Raw genomic sequence first — 12,709 nt, forward strand, 5'->3', positions numbered from 1 at the left:
ACAACAGAGGCACAGATAAAGTACTGTACGTCTGTCAAAAGAAGCCCGGCCGTTTGACAAATGGTCACAAAGAGTTTCACATGGTCAAAATGCCTTTTCCATTGCAGGAATTTAAAAAGCGGTGTTGCAGCCCGCCCCTCCGCTATCAGATGTGACACACGTTTCTGAAAACTGGAATAACAGGCAGGTGGATACTGGAGACACGAAGCTCGGCTAATACCCCGTCCCGTTTTAAAACGTCACCGGTTCAGCAGCTAATGACAGAAGCTACATTTTAACCCGGCCATGCAATCACCACCACCAACTCTTGAGGGGCAGCGTGTTCACAGTGAGAGTCACATACTTGTTACAGTGATGCTTCAAGTGTCGCTTGTAGCTATCCTCTTGCAGTAGATGGTCAGGATTACAGCTGGCCAGCCAATCCGCTCTTGGAGTCTGTGGGGCCGGGGCGGTGAGTTTCCCTTTTTTGCCCTTTCTGCCTCGAGGCACTGGTGTTGACAGACCTGAAGAAAAGGGGGAAGTGGAAAGGGGCTAAGGGTTGCGTGCGGGCGGCAAGTGTGCGGGGGAAACCTCTTTAGTTTCATAAGCTTCATTATCGTTGAAAAGAAAAGCGATACCATTTAAGTTGGAGTGTTTAATTGTGACTGGACACAAAATAGTATGTCTACGCTGTATTTCGCAATTTAAGCCAGTTCATCCAAACTGCTTACAAAAACACGAGGAAGACGATGTGGAGCAAAAATAGGGTAGCGACAGCAGCCAACGGGTTCTAAAGGTTTTGGGTCCGCCATCGATCTCACAATGAGGATCGGAGGTGGGTGCATTGTAAGAGGGCAAGAAAAATCAGTGCATAGGACAATTTTTTTTAAATTTTGCGCTGCTTGCTTGCTTTGTCAGTCAGGGCGCTACAGTCCATTCCCGTCAGAGTCCAGGGAGTGAAATGGCTGTCAGAGAGGTTGGCTTTTGGGTCATGAATATTGAAAGCGATTATTGTTTTCTATTTTTGGCCCAGACTCTTTCTGGACCCAATAATGAGGACAAATTTACTCTTAACAGATGTTAGAATTCAAGCTAATCTTATAGCAAAATCAGAACAAAAACAGCAAGATTGCCTTTAAGTGTGTGGGGGGGCCAAGAGGAGGCGGAGATTTGTTTGTTTGATCCCGAATAGAAGGTAAGTGCGCAGGTATAATACAGCAAGCGCAATACATAACATGCTGATTTGTACGCCGGTGTGTGTGTAGTTACCGGAGTGGTTGCTCAATGTCTTGGTCGTTCCATCTTCACTTGGGGTGATCAGATCCCATATAAAGCTTTTGATGTTCTCATCGCCACGGTAATGCAACAGACAGTATGCAAGAAGCGCTCGGCAGATTGTCTCCACATCAGCCTCCTTCAGGGGGCGCTTGAAGCGGCCGTGAGCCAGGATGTCACTCCATCTGCCCCAACTTTATAAGAGACAAAAGTGATTCACCTTTCATCATTTAATACATGCACAGATTGAACTATATAAAACCGTACCATATTCGCCACCGACTTCATTTTAAGCAAATGGATACTGTCCACCATTACATTTTATATTCATGCCAAAATAATCCTTGCAACATTCAAGTTGTTCAAAAAGCTCTCTTGGTGAATAATGCGAACTCAATCTCTCATGAACGCCCCTATCATGGTGTCTAACAGCTCAGAGACATGCTCACACTCCACTTTCACTTGCAAATCCACCAAGGACAATCAGACTCACTTTTGAGTGTGTGATTCAGACTGCCTCCAAACAGCAGCTAAACCTAAAGAATATGTAGGGCAGTCTTTCACACTCTCCAGTTCTAGGGGGGGGGGGGGGACCTCCACGTTGCATTTTAGTGTTTACTGAACCATGTGAGCTGACCTTACTCTAATTCAAGACTGGTTAGGATTGTGGACAAGTGAGCGGGACTGACATGAATGACAGGAAAAGGCGACAAGCATGCACGAGCAGGACAGACCCAAGAAAGACACCGTGTTTTTCTGTCCTACAGCCTCAGGCCGCAAGGCTAGACTGGAACAATAACAATGTCGGCATCTCACTAGCGCCACTGTTCGCTCTTGCACGCATAGTCACGCCAAGTCAGCCATGAAAATGGACATTCTCCCTGTATAACGGCCATCTATCTGCAAGCGCGACAGTTTGCTCACGTGCGTTCTCCACCATTGTGTTACCGCAGAACATCAAGGCTGTTACGGGATATCATGCAAAATAAATAAATAAATAAATAAAAATTGTGACATTTCACTCCCGTTCAGAACGACTCCCACTCCTCCCACAAAATATGTAAACCTCTTGCTGAGGCACATGATTTGCGGGCCACATGAAATGATGTGGCGGGGCGGATCTGGCCCCGGGCGTTGAGTTTGACACCTGTGCTATGGATGATTTACTCCACACTCCAATCTAATTGTCCATTTTCAATTGTCATGCGGTAAACCTCGACATTTGCTGTGAGCGTTGAACAAACCCGTAGACGAGCAGGTTCTTCTCCACCCTGAAGCACTCCGATCGAGGATAGCCCTGGACTTTGTCTTGCGGTCGTCGTGGTTTGGACAACGGTCTGCTGGGTTCATCCTCTTCACTCTCCAGCTCTGAGAACTCCATCATCTCGTCCTCTTTCACGCTGCTATAGTGACGCGTCTGCTTTCTTACTCTTGGCGTGTCAATCACCAGCGTGTTCTAGGTCAACAAAAACAAAAAGGAAATAATAATGGTGCAATTTGAGGGAATGCATCCTTCCTTTGTTGTTTTCGCCGATACAGCATATGGCTTCTGTGCACTTGACCGCATATACCAGATTGCTTTTCTGGGTATGGCGTGCCTGGTCTTTGGGGTGTGTAACAGCCTTTGTCTCAGGGGCATTACCAGGTTTGAAGTATACCGGAATGTCCAATTGCCATCGATTCAATGGCCTGTGAATTTCGTTTCAATATCAACTCGGAACCAATCTTGGAGTCCAGACGGCCCGAAGTCCACCCGATATGAAGCTTCTTTGGCTTCTAATGTTAATTTGTCACAATTTCTGACTTCTAAGAGACACCCTATTAAACATGACCTGTTGTGTACCAAATTAGGATAATTGGATATTGTCCCCCTGTGTTCAGTGCTGATGGAGAGAAAACCGCCTGTCAGCTCACATAACTGCCAACAATTATGTTGTCTAATGAATTACACTTTGTTGAATTAATTTAAATGCCTGCTGCTTACAATCACGAATACGCGCAAGCTGGGTGGTAGTTACCACAACCATTATCACAGAGGGCTACAGACATTTCCATTTGAACATCACACAATGTAAAATCCCAGGGGAGCAGCCTAAACGGAGCATATTCATGCTCTCCGAGCTGGATTAAATATTCCGACGGAAGCTTCTCAAAAAGAGGCAACAGGGGACCGCATAAAACATATACCAGGAGCCACAAGTCAGGGAACACAATTTCATGGCGCGAAGATGTCATGATAGCCAGAATATTTGGCAGCCAATTATTGTGTTTGAGTGTGTGTTTACGAAAGTGATGGCTGAGCATTTTTTTGGGTGTGTGTGAGCAAAAGCCTGAGTGATATCTGTGAACCCTCTTGGCATCTGCCATTTGTTAAGTACAGCTAAGCAGCTTAAGCTCTTGATCTGAAACACACCAGGACACACACTAGCGCACTCACAACAGGAACATGGGAAACAGATAATTAAAAAAATGAAAATATAAAGTATATGTTATACCCTTCCATTGATGGCATCCAGGTCCAGTTCCGCCTTCTTGGCCCATTTCTGCCAAAAGTCGGGATCTTCCAGAGAAATGTCGGTTCTGTTACCGGGAGCAACAAAACTGGCCTATTGAGATGGAAGAAAAGTTAACCGGTGACAATCATGAAGCAGACATTTACGGTTGCGTACAAACTTGTCTACATCTTTGGATGAGTAAAGTCCTCACCTTGGCGAAAGTAGAGCCTTTGCCCTCCGACTCTATGGTTATGGTGTGGGTCCGCCTCTGAAGGATCTGGTCAATGTCTTCCTCACAGAATTTGGAGCCTTCATCCTCCTCATCCATTAGAGCACCATACGCTCCCTTTCTCAGCAGGTCTTCGATTTCTTTCTTGGACAATTGCTGAACCTGGGCAAAAAATAGAAGCGGGTGAGTGCACAACAAATTATGCGTGCTGCGACAGCGTTACTGAGAAAATGGTGCCGTGCGGGTTGAGGAATGTCCTCTCAAGTTAACCAGGGAGCGAACAATAAGGAGCAGATTGGATGTGCGTAACACACTCATCCGAGCTCCTTCAGCATGTTACTGGGTGCGCATCTTACCCCGCTGTTGGCATTCTCACGCCCACTCATGCTCTGCAGGACAGCCTTGTCAAGACCCAGCTTCAGACTGGCCTTATCAAACATCTCCCTCTCGTAACTGTTTCTGGTGATTAGCCGATAGATTTTTACAGCTTTGGACTGGCCGATACGATGACATCTTGCCTGGGCCTGAAAAAGGAAGGTTGTCAAAAGCACGTCACAGGATACCACATTTTGGGAGTCCAATTCTAAGGCGAGAGACTACGGATGATTAGGCAAAGCGAAAAATAAACAAATAAATAAATCCAAGTGAATGATAGGGTCCCTCCACTTAATTCATACCTGCAGGTCATTCTGAGGGTTCCAGTCAGAATCAAAGATAATGCAAGTATCCGCTGCGGTCAGGTTAATGCCAAGTCCGCCGGCTCTCGTACACAGCAGGAAGACAAAACGGTCAGAATCCGGTCTGGAGAAGCGGTCTATGGCCGCCTGCCGCAGATTACCGCGAACTCTGCCGTCAATGCGCTCATAGGGGTAACTGGACACCAAAATGGACCCCACGTGTTAATAATGATGCCGGCGACAAGTTGCTGGAGCAGAGAGCTCTGGAACCCCCCCGAAAAACGACAATCCTTCTCACCGTTTCTGGATGAGATAATCCTCCAAAATGTCCAGGCACCGGACCATCTGACTGAAAACCAGGACTCTGTGACCACCGGCCTTCAGTTTAGGTAGAAGTTTGTCAATGAGCACCAGCTTGCCAGCAGCATGGACCATCGCTTGTAGGGGCATATCAGGCATGTCTGTTCTACTGTGGGAGTCCCTAAACTCCTCAATGATCTTCTCCTCCGCTCCTGCGTTTGAAGACAAAAAAAAAAAAAAAAAAACCCCAAAAAACCCCCATAAATGATCAACCGGAACACCTGCTTTGCTGCGTCATATTTATCTAAGGGCTTCGAATGCATACCGTTAATGAGATAGGGATGGTTACAGCATTTCCTTAGCTCCATCATGGTGTTGAGGAGGTTGGGAACACCTCCGCCTCCTCCTCCTCCGCCACCTGCTCCTCCCCCTCCTCCTGCACCTCCTTTTGACAAGAAGGAGAAGTTCTTCTCCAGAATTGCTCGATAGTATTTCTTCTGGATGTTGGTGAGCTCCACCTAGCAGAAAGAGATGAATATGTGCTCACTTGCCCATAGGATGATTTCAACAAAATGCTCCTACTATTGCATTTCAGCAGCATAAACAAAACAGACGACTCTCCGATCATTGATGAAGCCCGAGCATCACCTCAATGATGGTCTCCTCCTTAGGAGCCAGGTTCTTTTCAACATCCTCCTTTAGTCTTCTCAACATCATGGGTTTCAGAATGCCCTGGAGATTCTGAACCTGTGGTACAGACAGAGCGTTTAGCCTTTTATGCTCGGACTCAACACCGAATCTGGATTTTCAAGAAAAGTGTGCAACCCCCAGGTGACTTTCCTACCTGCTCTTCAGTCTTTAGGTCTCCAAATTCAGTCATGAATGTTTGTTCGGACGGGAAACGTTCTGGTTCCAGAAAGTTGAGTAAGCTAAAAAGCTCCTCCACCGTGTTTTGAAGCGGAGTCCCTGTCAACAAAACTTTGTGTTCCTGAATGAGAGAGCGGCAAGCCACAAGAAATTCAGTGGGTGGACAATAAAGTACAACCAATAAAAATCATACGAGTAAAAACATGGAAAAATAAAGAGACCCTTTTAAGCAGAGCCACCCAAATCGCAAAGAACCGCGCCGATGCTCACCATGTCCATCATCTTGAGTCCTTCTAGTAGTTTGCAGTTTCGGTTTTTCAGGCGGTGGGCTTCATCTATGACCACACAGCGCCACGGGATGCCACGAAGCTCTGGACAGTCGGCCAGAATCATCTCAAAGGTGGTTATAACAGCGTCAAACCGATACGCCCCCTTTATTATTTTACCCTTGGAAAGGCAAGAGGAACAGGCAAACAGAGATGGAGTGATTGATTACGATATCCGGGCGTTCCCATCAGTGATGTTTAAAAACTACATAACCACATCTGACCGATCAATCGATATCGCTTAGAGGGAATAATATATCTTAAAGAAGCTTTGAAAAGACATGTCTAAGTTCAGTTACCTGTGAATCTCTGAAGTACATCTCATAGGCCTGGATGGTTCTGCGGCTAGCCTGGCTGCCATGGTAGACAACAGCATTAAGCTCAGTCCATGTCCTGAACTCTCTCTCCCAGTTGGGAATTGTAGAAAGCGGGGCAATAACCAAGAATGGCCCCTGAATGCCCTTCATGTAAATTTCGTAGAGGAATGTTATGGACTGGATCGTTTTTCCAAGACCCATCTCGTCAGCCAGTATACAGTTACGCCTGTGAAGGACAGGGGGAGGACTTGGTCAACGGCCTTATGAACAGAAAAGACTTTGTCATCCACATTTATTCAAGCACATTTCGCACTAAGCGGCTAAATGCAGCTGCAAGCAAGTCATGGAAGACGAGCAAGCAACTCAGACAAGCTTGTCAAAGGTATTTTATGAAGCGATTTTAACTCAAACTATTGCACACCATTAAATTCTGGTCAATGATGATGACCAGTCATTTCTGGGTTTGATTCACACTTAGTATAGAAGGGTAAAAGGCTTTAAAAAAAAAAAATCTAAACCATATTTGTGGCTAACCACATGAGTGATGAGGGACTGATGCACTACTGAACTGTATCAATTTCACACTTGGTTAGTCCTTAAATTTAGTTATTAGCAAAAGACAAACAAAAAAAGTTCAGTTACATTTACTTACGAGTTGTACCAGTTGAAGGTTAGCCAGTTGAGACCTTCTAGTTGGTATTCCCTGAGTGCGTTGCTGTTCCTGTATTCCCTTGACCCTTCCAATTTTTTCCATTCAGCAGCCAAAGGCCGATCCTAAACATCGGAAGAGGAATAAAATACTTTATTCATAATGTACTTTACATCAATCAAATTGCCTCAAACTGCTGCTGCGCTGCTGAAACGGCTCCCAACTTGACCCCAAATATCACCTATGCCTAAATAGTCAGTCCCAATCGGGTATCATTTCTTTGTGGAAGCTCGGAGGTTCCTCCTGAGTGATGCGCATGCTTTCAGGGCCGCCAGAGAAGCAGTCCTAAGTGGCCAGGCAGTACTCTCCTCCCAGGCCAATGGCTGCAGGGAAATTTCGGCTGCGTGCTCATTTCCCCTCAAGTCGAGGCACCACCTTTGCTCAGTTCGTCAGGGCGTCACGTCAGGGCGTGGTTGCATCATCACAACATCCTGTTTTGCCTGTGTCATTTCAGTGACAAGTGTTCTGGACCAAAACTGAAAATGCAATTTGGAGTGGCCGAATTTTTGCTGCATTCCTAGATCCATCTTTTTTTGCAACTTCATTCTGCAGCATTGCAACAAAAGTGCTTTAGAAGAAGCAATAGGCAGTAGCTACAAGGGATGGACACAAGTTGAGGAATAAGTGACAGAAAGACCACAACTAGACAGCTGCTTCTGTTCAGCATTAAACACACTGTTAGTGGTTTGGCCTGGCCACAAGTACGGGGCGTGTATGTGTGTGTGTGTGTGCGTGCGCAAGACCACAAGAACGTGGCCCCGTGGAGAGCAGTTAAGGGGCTGTAAATCTAAAGGAAGGAAGGAGCAGGCGGCAGGCCAACCCACACAAACACTGGCATCATTCTGGGAGGAGCCTTGGTGACGGAGTGTTGTGTGTGTGTGTGTGTGTGTGTGTGTGTTATATATGCATGCGTCCTTGCCTGCCTACAGATGTAAATGCACAACACCACAGTGATTTCATCTGGTGACTTCCTAATAGAGTAGAGGATACTTACCACTTTGTTAGTGTTGGGAGTGCGTGCAGCAATGCGGTCATATTCCTCTATCTTTGACTGGTCGATATCTGCCTTTAGTTCCCAAGTGGAGTCTTCGTAGGGTAGACTACACCATTTCACCAAATATAAGGTCACCTGCTGAAAACATTTGCACAACATGGGAGAGCATGTGCATAAGAGAGCTGCAAACCTGTATAAAATAAAGGGGAGATCAAGGTACCTCTCCGTTTTCGTCTGTGCTCTCTGAAATGTCCAAGACGCGATCCACCTCCACATAGTCAGGGTTGAAAGGCTCATCATCCATCTGGACAGAAACCAAGAATGAGTTTATCGTTGGAAGTTGTGTTGCAGTTACAGCCTGAATTGGGAAGGGGCCAAAATTAAACTAGACAATAAATACCTGTCTGTATAAGGGTAAACATAACTGTTGCACAGGAAACACAAGAGCGTCTATCAAACGAGGACAAAAGAAATTCTGATGCCCATCAGAAGTTGCCGATGGAACCCTATGCAGTGGTTAATAATTGTTCTAATTATGTGTGAAGGGTCAATTGAGGGGCTGATTGTCTGAATCAAGTCTTACCTCTGTGATAAACGTGTTGAGTAGTTGTTTGGCCTTAAACCTTTTGACCTTCTGCTGTATTCTCTTGTCTTTCTCCAGTTCCTCTAACTCTGCCCAACGACAATGGAGGTAAGAACTGGAAAAAAAGGGGAGAAATAACCATTTTAATGGCAGAAACAAGGAATGCTTATCATTTACAAATTATTTTGGAGAGGGGGACAATAGGGGTGAGATATGGGTTTCTCTCCGGCCAAATTGCCTTAAAACGACGCAAGGGTGATTACCCGAGCAATCAATGGGGGTAGGGGGAAAATATCAATCGATTGTAGGCCGATTTGTTCGTGACAGGCCTAGTTACTATTAGTAATTAATGACTTCACATTTACATGAAGGCGCTGATCATGTCAAATACTGAATAAATACAATAACATTTTCCTTAAAAGACTTGGGTCGAGCACTACAAATATAACTGGAACGACTGAGAAATTTAAAAAGCGTGTACTGTATGAGCTGGACACAGCAGTGAGAAAGAGCACGTCAGAAAAGTGGGTCTCACTCCTGGAGAAGAAGAAAAATGCCAAGTGCGCCACTCACAAGCCCTTGAACTTGACGTAGAACTCCTCAACCTCCGCTTCCTCCAGTGACTCCAGCTGAAAGGAGAGGGAAAAAATAAAAGACAGGCTTGTTACTAGAAAATACCGATGAACGGGCGGAGTGTATTTCAGAACACTGGAAGCTTGACAACATGAATGCAATTCGGCTGGACAAGCGCAAACTGGCTTCCGTATTGCCTTTGTGTCACTTGTCATTTTAGTCAGTTGTCGAATAAAGTTCAACCGCCACAAGTTCAGAAAACTTGTGACTTCAAGAGGAATCGCACGGGGGTAGCGCACACAAAAGGTCAACAGCAAGGTGGTTTAAATACGAGTCAAAGCACATTTGTTTCCATTCAGGTTCCGTGCGCTTGAAAGAAGACACAAATCCTTGAAAGAAACTGCTGCTCTTTCATTATCCATTACTTATTTAACACAAACGCACGCACACGCTCCGCCACGCTGCTGCTACCACTACTACGGTTATGCCATGAATCATCAATCACACTCACACACAGCCTGAGGAAATGCTAGCTTGGTGTCTGGCGCTGCTCTCGTGTTGTGGTTTTGGCTGTACGCCAAGCCTGGGGTCAAATCTGAATGGGGTGTGTGTGTGTGTGTGTGTGGGAGAGAGAGAGCGAGAGAGAGAGAGAAAGGAAAAGAGAGAAAAAAAATAAGACAGACAGAAAGAAAGAACAAGAGAGAAAGAGGACAAGAAAGATCAGGAATGTGTGCGGGAGAGAGTGGACTTGAGTGGCAAGACACCCAAATATGTTAGCAGCAAATTTTAGCCCCCCACGCTTCGAGCATTTCCATTTGCGCAATTCTTGAAAATTTGAACCAGTAACTTTCTGTGTAATTGATGCATTGTTATGGGCGTGGTGCGTGCATGTGTTTGGATCTAGCTCACCTGTTTCTTGGTAGTACGCACACCCATGATCTTCTCCACAACTGGCCCATCAGCTTCAACTACGTCCTAGAACCCAAAAATAAGTGTGACCCAATCAAGCCATGTTTGACGTACAACATGAAGTAGGGATAGACAAGCCTGACAAGTTTAGACATTCGGGATGTCCTGATCCGATCACGCGGTTTTCATCCGATTGGGGATGTAGGCAAAAATGACACATTTATGTACCATGTATATTTCTATAGTAAATTTGAGACCATTTGTAAACATGCTTTTTTTTTTTTAAATGCATTGCAGAGGAATCTGACCAGGACTCAAGATGTGTTTGGGAAATCCCCGTTAGATATCATTCAATATCACATGACTGCAGTTGCACAAAAACTTTACAGCTACACCCAGACTACCTGCAGCTGTGTTGATGACGATGGGGACTTTGGTGTGGGTGAATCGTCTCCGCTGTCGTCATCTTCCGAAATTCGGAACTCCAGGTCCTCTGTATAACGCTTCCTCTTCACTTGTCGGCTGGAGCGCCGCTTCTGATGTGAAGAAAATGAGAGGTGTGAAGCGTTTCCTTCGGAATGCCTCGTTAACCATCCTACCCACTTGAACTTTATACAGTTTGAGTGACAGTCAACAGTTGCGGGACATTGTAGGGTCTTTGATCAGAGAGGGACAGTCAGAGCGTCTGTACATCATGCACGGCAAACAAGACTTGAGACTATTCGGAATTCTGTTCCACAAGGTCCATTTGACCCCCCCCCCCAAAAAAAACCCCGCAACAACAACAAAATAAATCAATAAAATACCACGCGGTTAGTGCTGTCAGGGTGACAAATGACTTCACGCACTCAACAGGCAAATCAGGATTGTCAGCTGTTTATAAACATACTTCTGTTTAAATGTTTTTTTTTTAAATGCTCGCCAGGCCCTTCTAATTGTCTCCCACACAATCTGGGGATAAAATGGAGGCGCATGTCAACTTCAGCTTAAGGACAAGCTGCAATGGTTGTCAACGAGGTTTGTTTACGTTTGATTTGTGCCGGGTGAACGCTACCCTAAATGTTTTCAAGGACTTCTGTACCTGCACACCATCCTCATCCTCCTCCTCTGTAGGCGAGGCAGGCAGAGACTTCACCTCCACGTCTTCGCTGACCGATGACTGTCGCTTCCTCTTGGAATCCTTCTTGGCAGCAACGGCGCCATCTTCGGAATCCGCCTTCTTACTGCTCCAGGGATATTGGAAGACAACAACAACAAAAAAATAAACATTTCTTGAAAAAAATTATACAAATTACATTTGCTCGTTTGTCAGTCTTTGGCCTTTCGCCAAGGCATGTGTGTGTGTGTGCGCGCGCGAGCGCACGTATGCCTGTCCCAGGGCAGTCGCCATGTTTGATTTACCCATTTAGAAATCATTAGTGTGCCTCAGGCTTTGGAACACAGGGGGTTAATATGATGAAAGACCACAGGGGGGGTGGAGGGAGCAAGATGGAGAGATGCAAGCAGAGAGGAAGCACACAAGGGCCCAGAGAGAGAGAGAGAAAGAAAGGGAGGGGTGAGGTTGAGAGGCTCTCATACTTCCTCTAATCTCTGGCATGGAAAGAAAGAGGAGCTGTGTGTGTGTGTGGTGTACACACACTATACAGCAAGTCCAGAGGACACTCATGTACCATGCACTTCGGCACGTGCGCAAGCAGCACTGCCCACATTCCAAATCAGTTGTCGCAGAAGAGGGACGAAAGAATACAAAAGCAAATTGGCTTCGGTGCCCATTGGAACTTTTCCTCAATACGATTGAGAACTGCAAAAGAAACTTGACATATGTCCACCGGAAAGCACGTGACTGTCGTTCCACCAATCGGTCAAATCTCAGAAACGTCAGCTCTTGGCCAGGAGGCATCACAGTTCAACTAAACGGTTGCAAAAATAAGTTAAAATAGACTGGCATGGTGACCACAACGTATCCGCCCTGATAGGCTTCACCTGATTGCAATTGAACGCGTGTACGATACGTGCGTAGACCACACACGGATTCCAGGAGTAAACGAAACGAAATTTAAACTGTTTACGTACAGCTATATGATCTTGAATGACATGGAGTCTGTGGAAAGCAAGTCGAGTGTCACATTTTTGCATTTTACGTCAAGACCTGCGGTATAAAGACTTGAAATCAGAACCGGGCGCCAAGAGAAATGCACGCACCGAGTTTCATCATCCAAGCGAATTCAGATGACATACTGTATCTCCCAGCCTGCCCTTCTGCATCACAGCATGGAGGTGCATCTCTCTCTCTCCCTCCTTCCGTACATCCCTCCACGAGGCCCTCCCGCTTGCTAGCTCACTCACTCCCTTGCTGTCCCTGGGGCCCTTCTCCTTTCATCCCCACGCCAAGAGCAATAACCATCTCCGTGGTAACGGCTGGTCATGTGACCTGCACCTGTTCCTCTGGCTGGTTGCCACACGCTGGAGCCATCTG

General features: G+C 46.0%; 1 protein-coding gene and 1 long non-coding RNA gene across 6 annotated transcripts in view; one reads left to right on the top strand and one right to left on the bottom strand.

Moving 5' to 3' along the window:
• The window catches only part of chd7 (chromodomain helicase DNA binding protein 7), a 48,334-nt gene that overhangs the window by 13,416 nt on the left and 22,209 nt on the right, over positions 1-12,709 (bottom strand). For 3 of the 5 annotated variants that reach the window (XM_086128338.1, XM_086128340.1, XM_086128339.1), the window contains exons 5-25: positions 11,315-11,459; positions 10,638-10,769; positions 10,234-10,299; positions 9,325-9,380; positions 8,752-8,866; positions 8,389-8,472; positions 8,169-8,306; positions 7,118-7,239; positions 6,448-6,691; positions 6,093-6,269; positions 5,800-5,943; positions 5,604-5,702; positions 5,281-5,473; positions 4,954-5,167; positions 4,656-4,851; positions 4,335-4,502; positions 3,961-4,140; positions 3,750-3,860; positions 2,499-2,710; positions 1,249-1,448; positions 344-503 (exon numbers count right to left, since the gene is read on the bottom strand). In XM_086128338.1, coding sequence (XP_085984464.1) covers positions 344-503; positions 1,249-1,448; positions 2,499-2,710; positions 3,750-3,860; positions 3,961-4,140; positions 4,335-4,502; positions 4,656-4,851; positions 4,954-5,167; positions 5,281-5,473; positions 5,604-5,702; positions 5,800-5,943; positions 6,093-6,269; positions 6,448-6,691; positions 7,118-7,239; positions 8,169-8,306; positions 8,389-8,472; positions 8,752-8,866; positions 9,325-9,380; positions 10,234-10,299; positions 10,638-10,769; positions 11,315-11,459 — 3,156 coding nt within the window. The remainder of the gene's footprint in view (positions 1-343; positions 504-1,248; positions 1,449-2,498; positions 2,711-3,749; positions 3,861-3,960; positions 4,141-4,334; positions 4,503-4,655; positions 4,852-4,953; positions 5,168-5,280; positions 5,474-5,603; positions 5,703-5,799; positions 5,944-6,092; positions 6,270-6,447; positions 6,692-7,117; positions 7,240-8,168; positions 8,307-8,388; positions 8,473-8,751; positions 8,867-9,324; positions 9,381-10,233; positions 10,300-10,637; positions 10,770-11,314; positions 11,460-12,709) is intronic. The other 2 variants (XM_086128343.1, XM_086128342.1) reach the window with 2 other exon arrangements.
• On the top strand, positions 366-11,434 carry LOC147194870 (uncharacterized). Its single transcript, XR_015102753.1, has 3 exons — positions 366-451; positions 11,159-11,250; positions 11,347-11,434. It is a non-coding gene; the product is annotated as an uncharacterized LOC147194870 (long non-coding RNA).

The sequence above is a fragment of the Hippocampus guttulatus genome, chromosome 14, assembly GCF_054856545.1.
Source record: "Hippocampus guttulatus isolate MCC_2025c chromosome 14, RoL_Hgut_1.0, whole genome shotgun sequence".
Classification (NCBI taxonomy): domain Eukaryota; kingdom Metazoa; phylum Chordata; class Actinopteri; order Syngnathiformes; family Syngnathidae; genus Hippocampus; species Hippocampus guttulatus.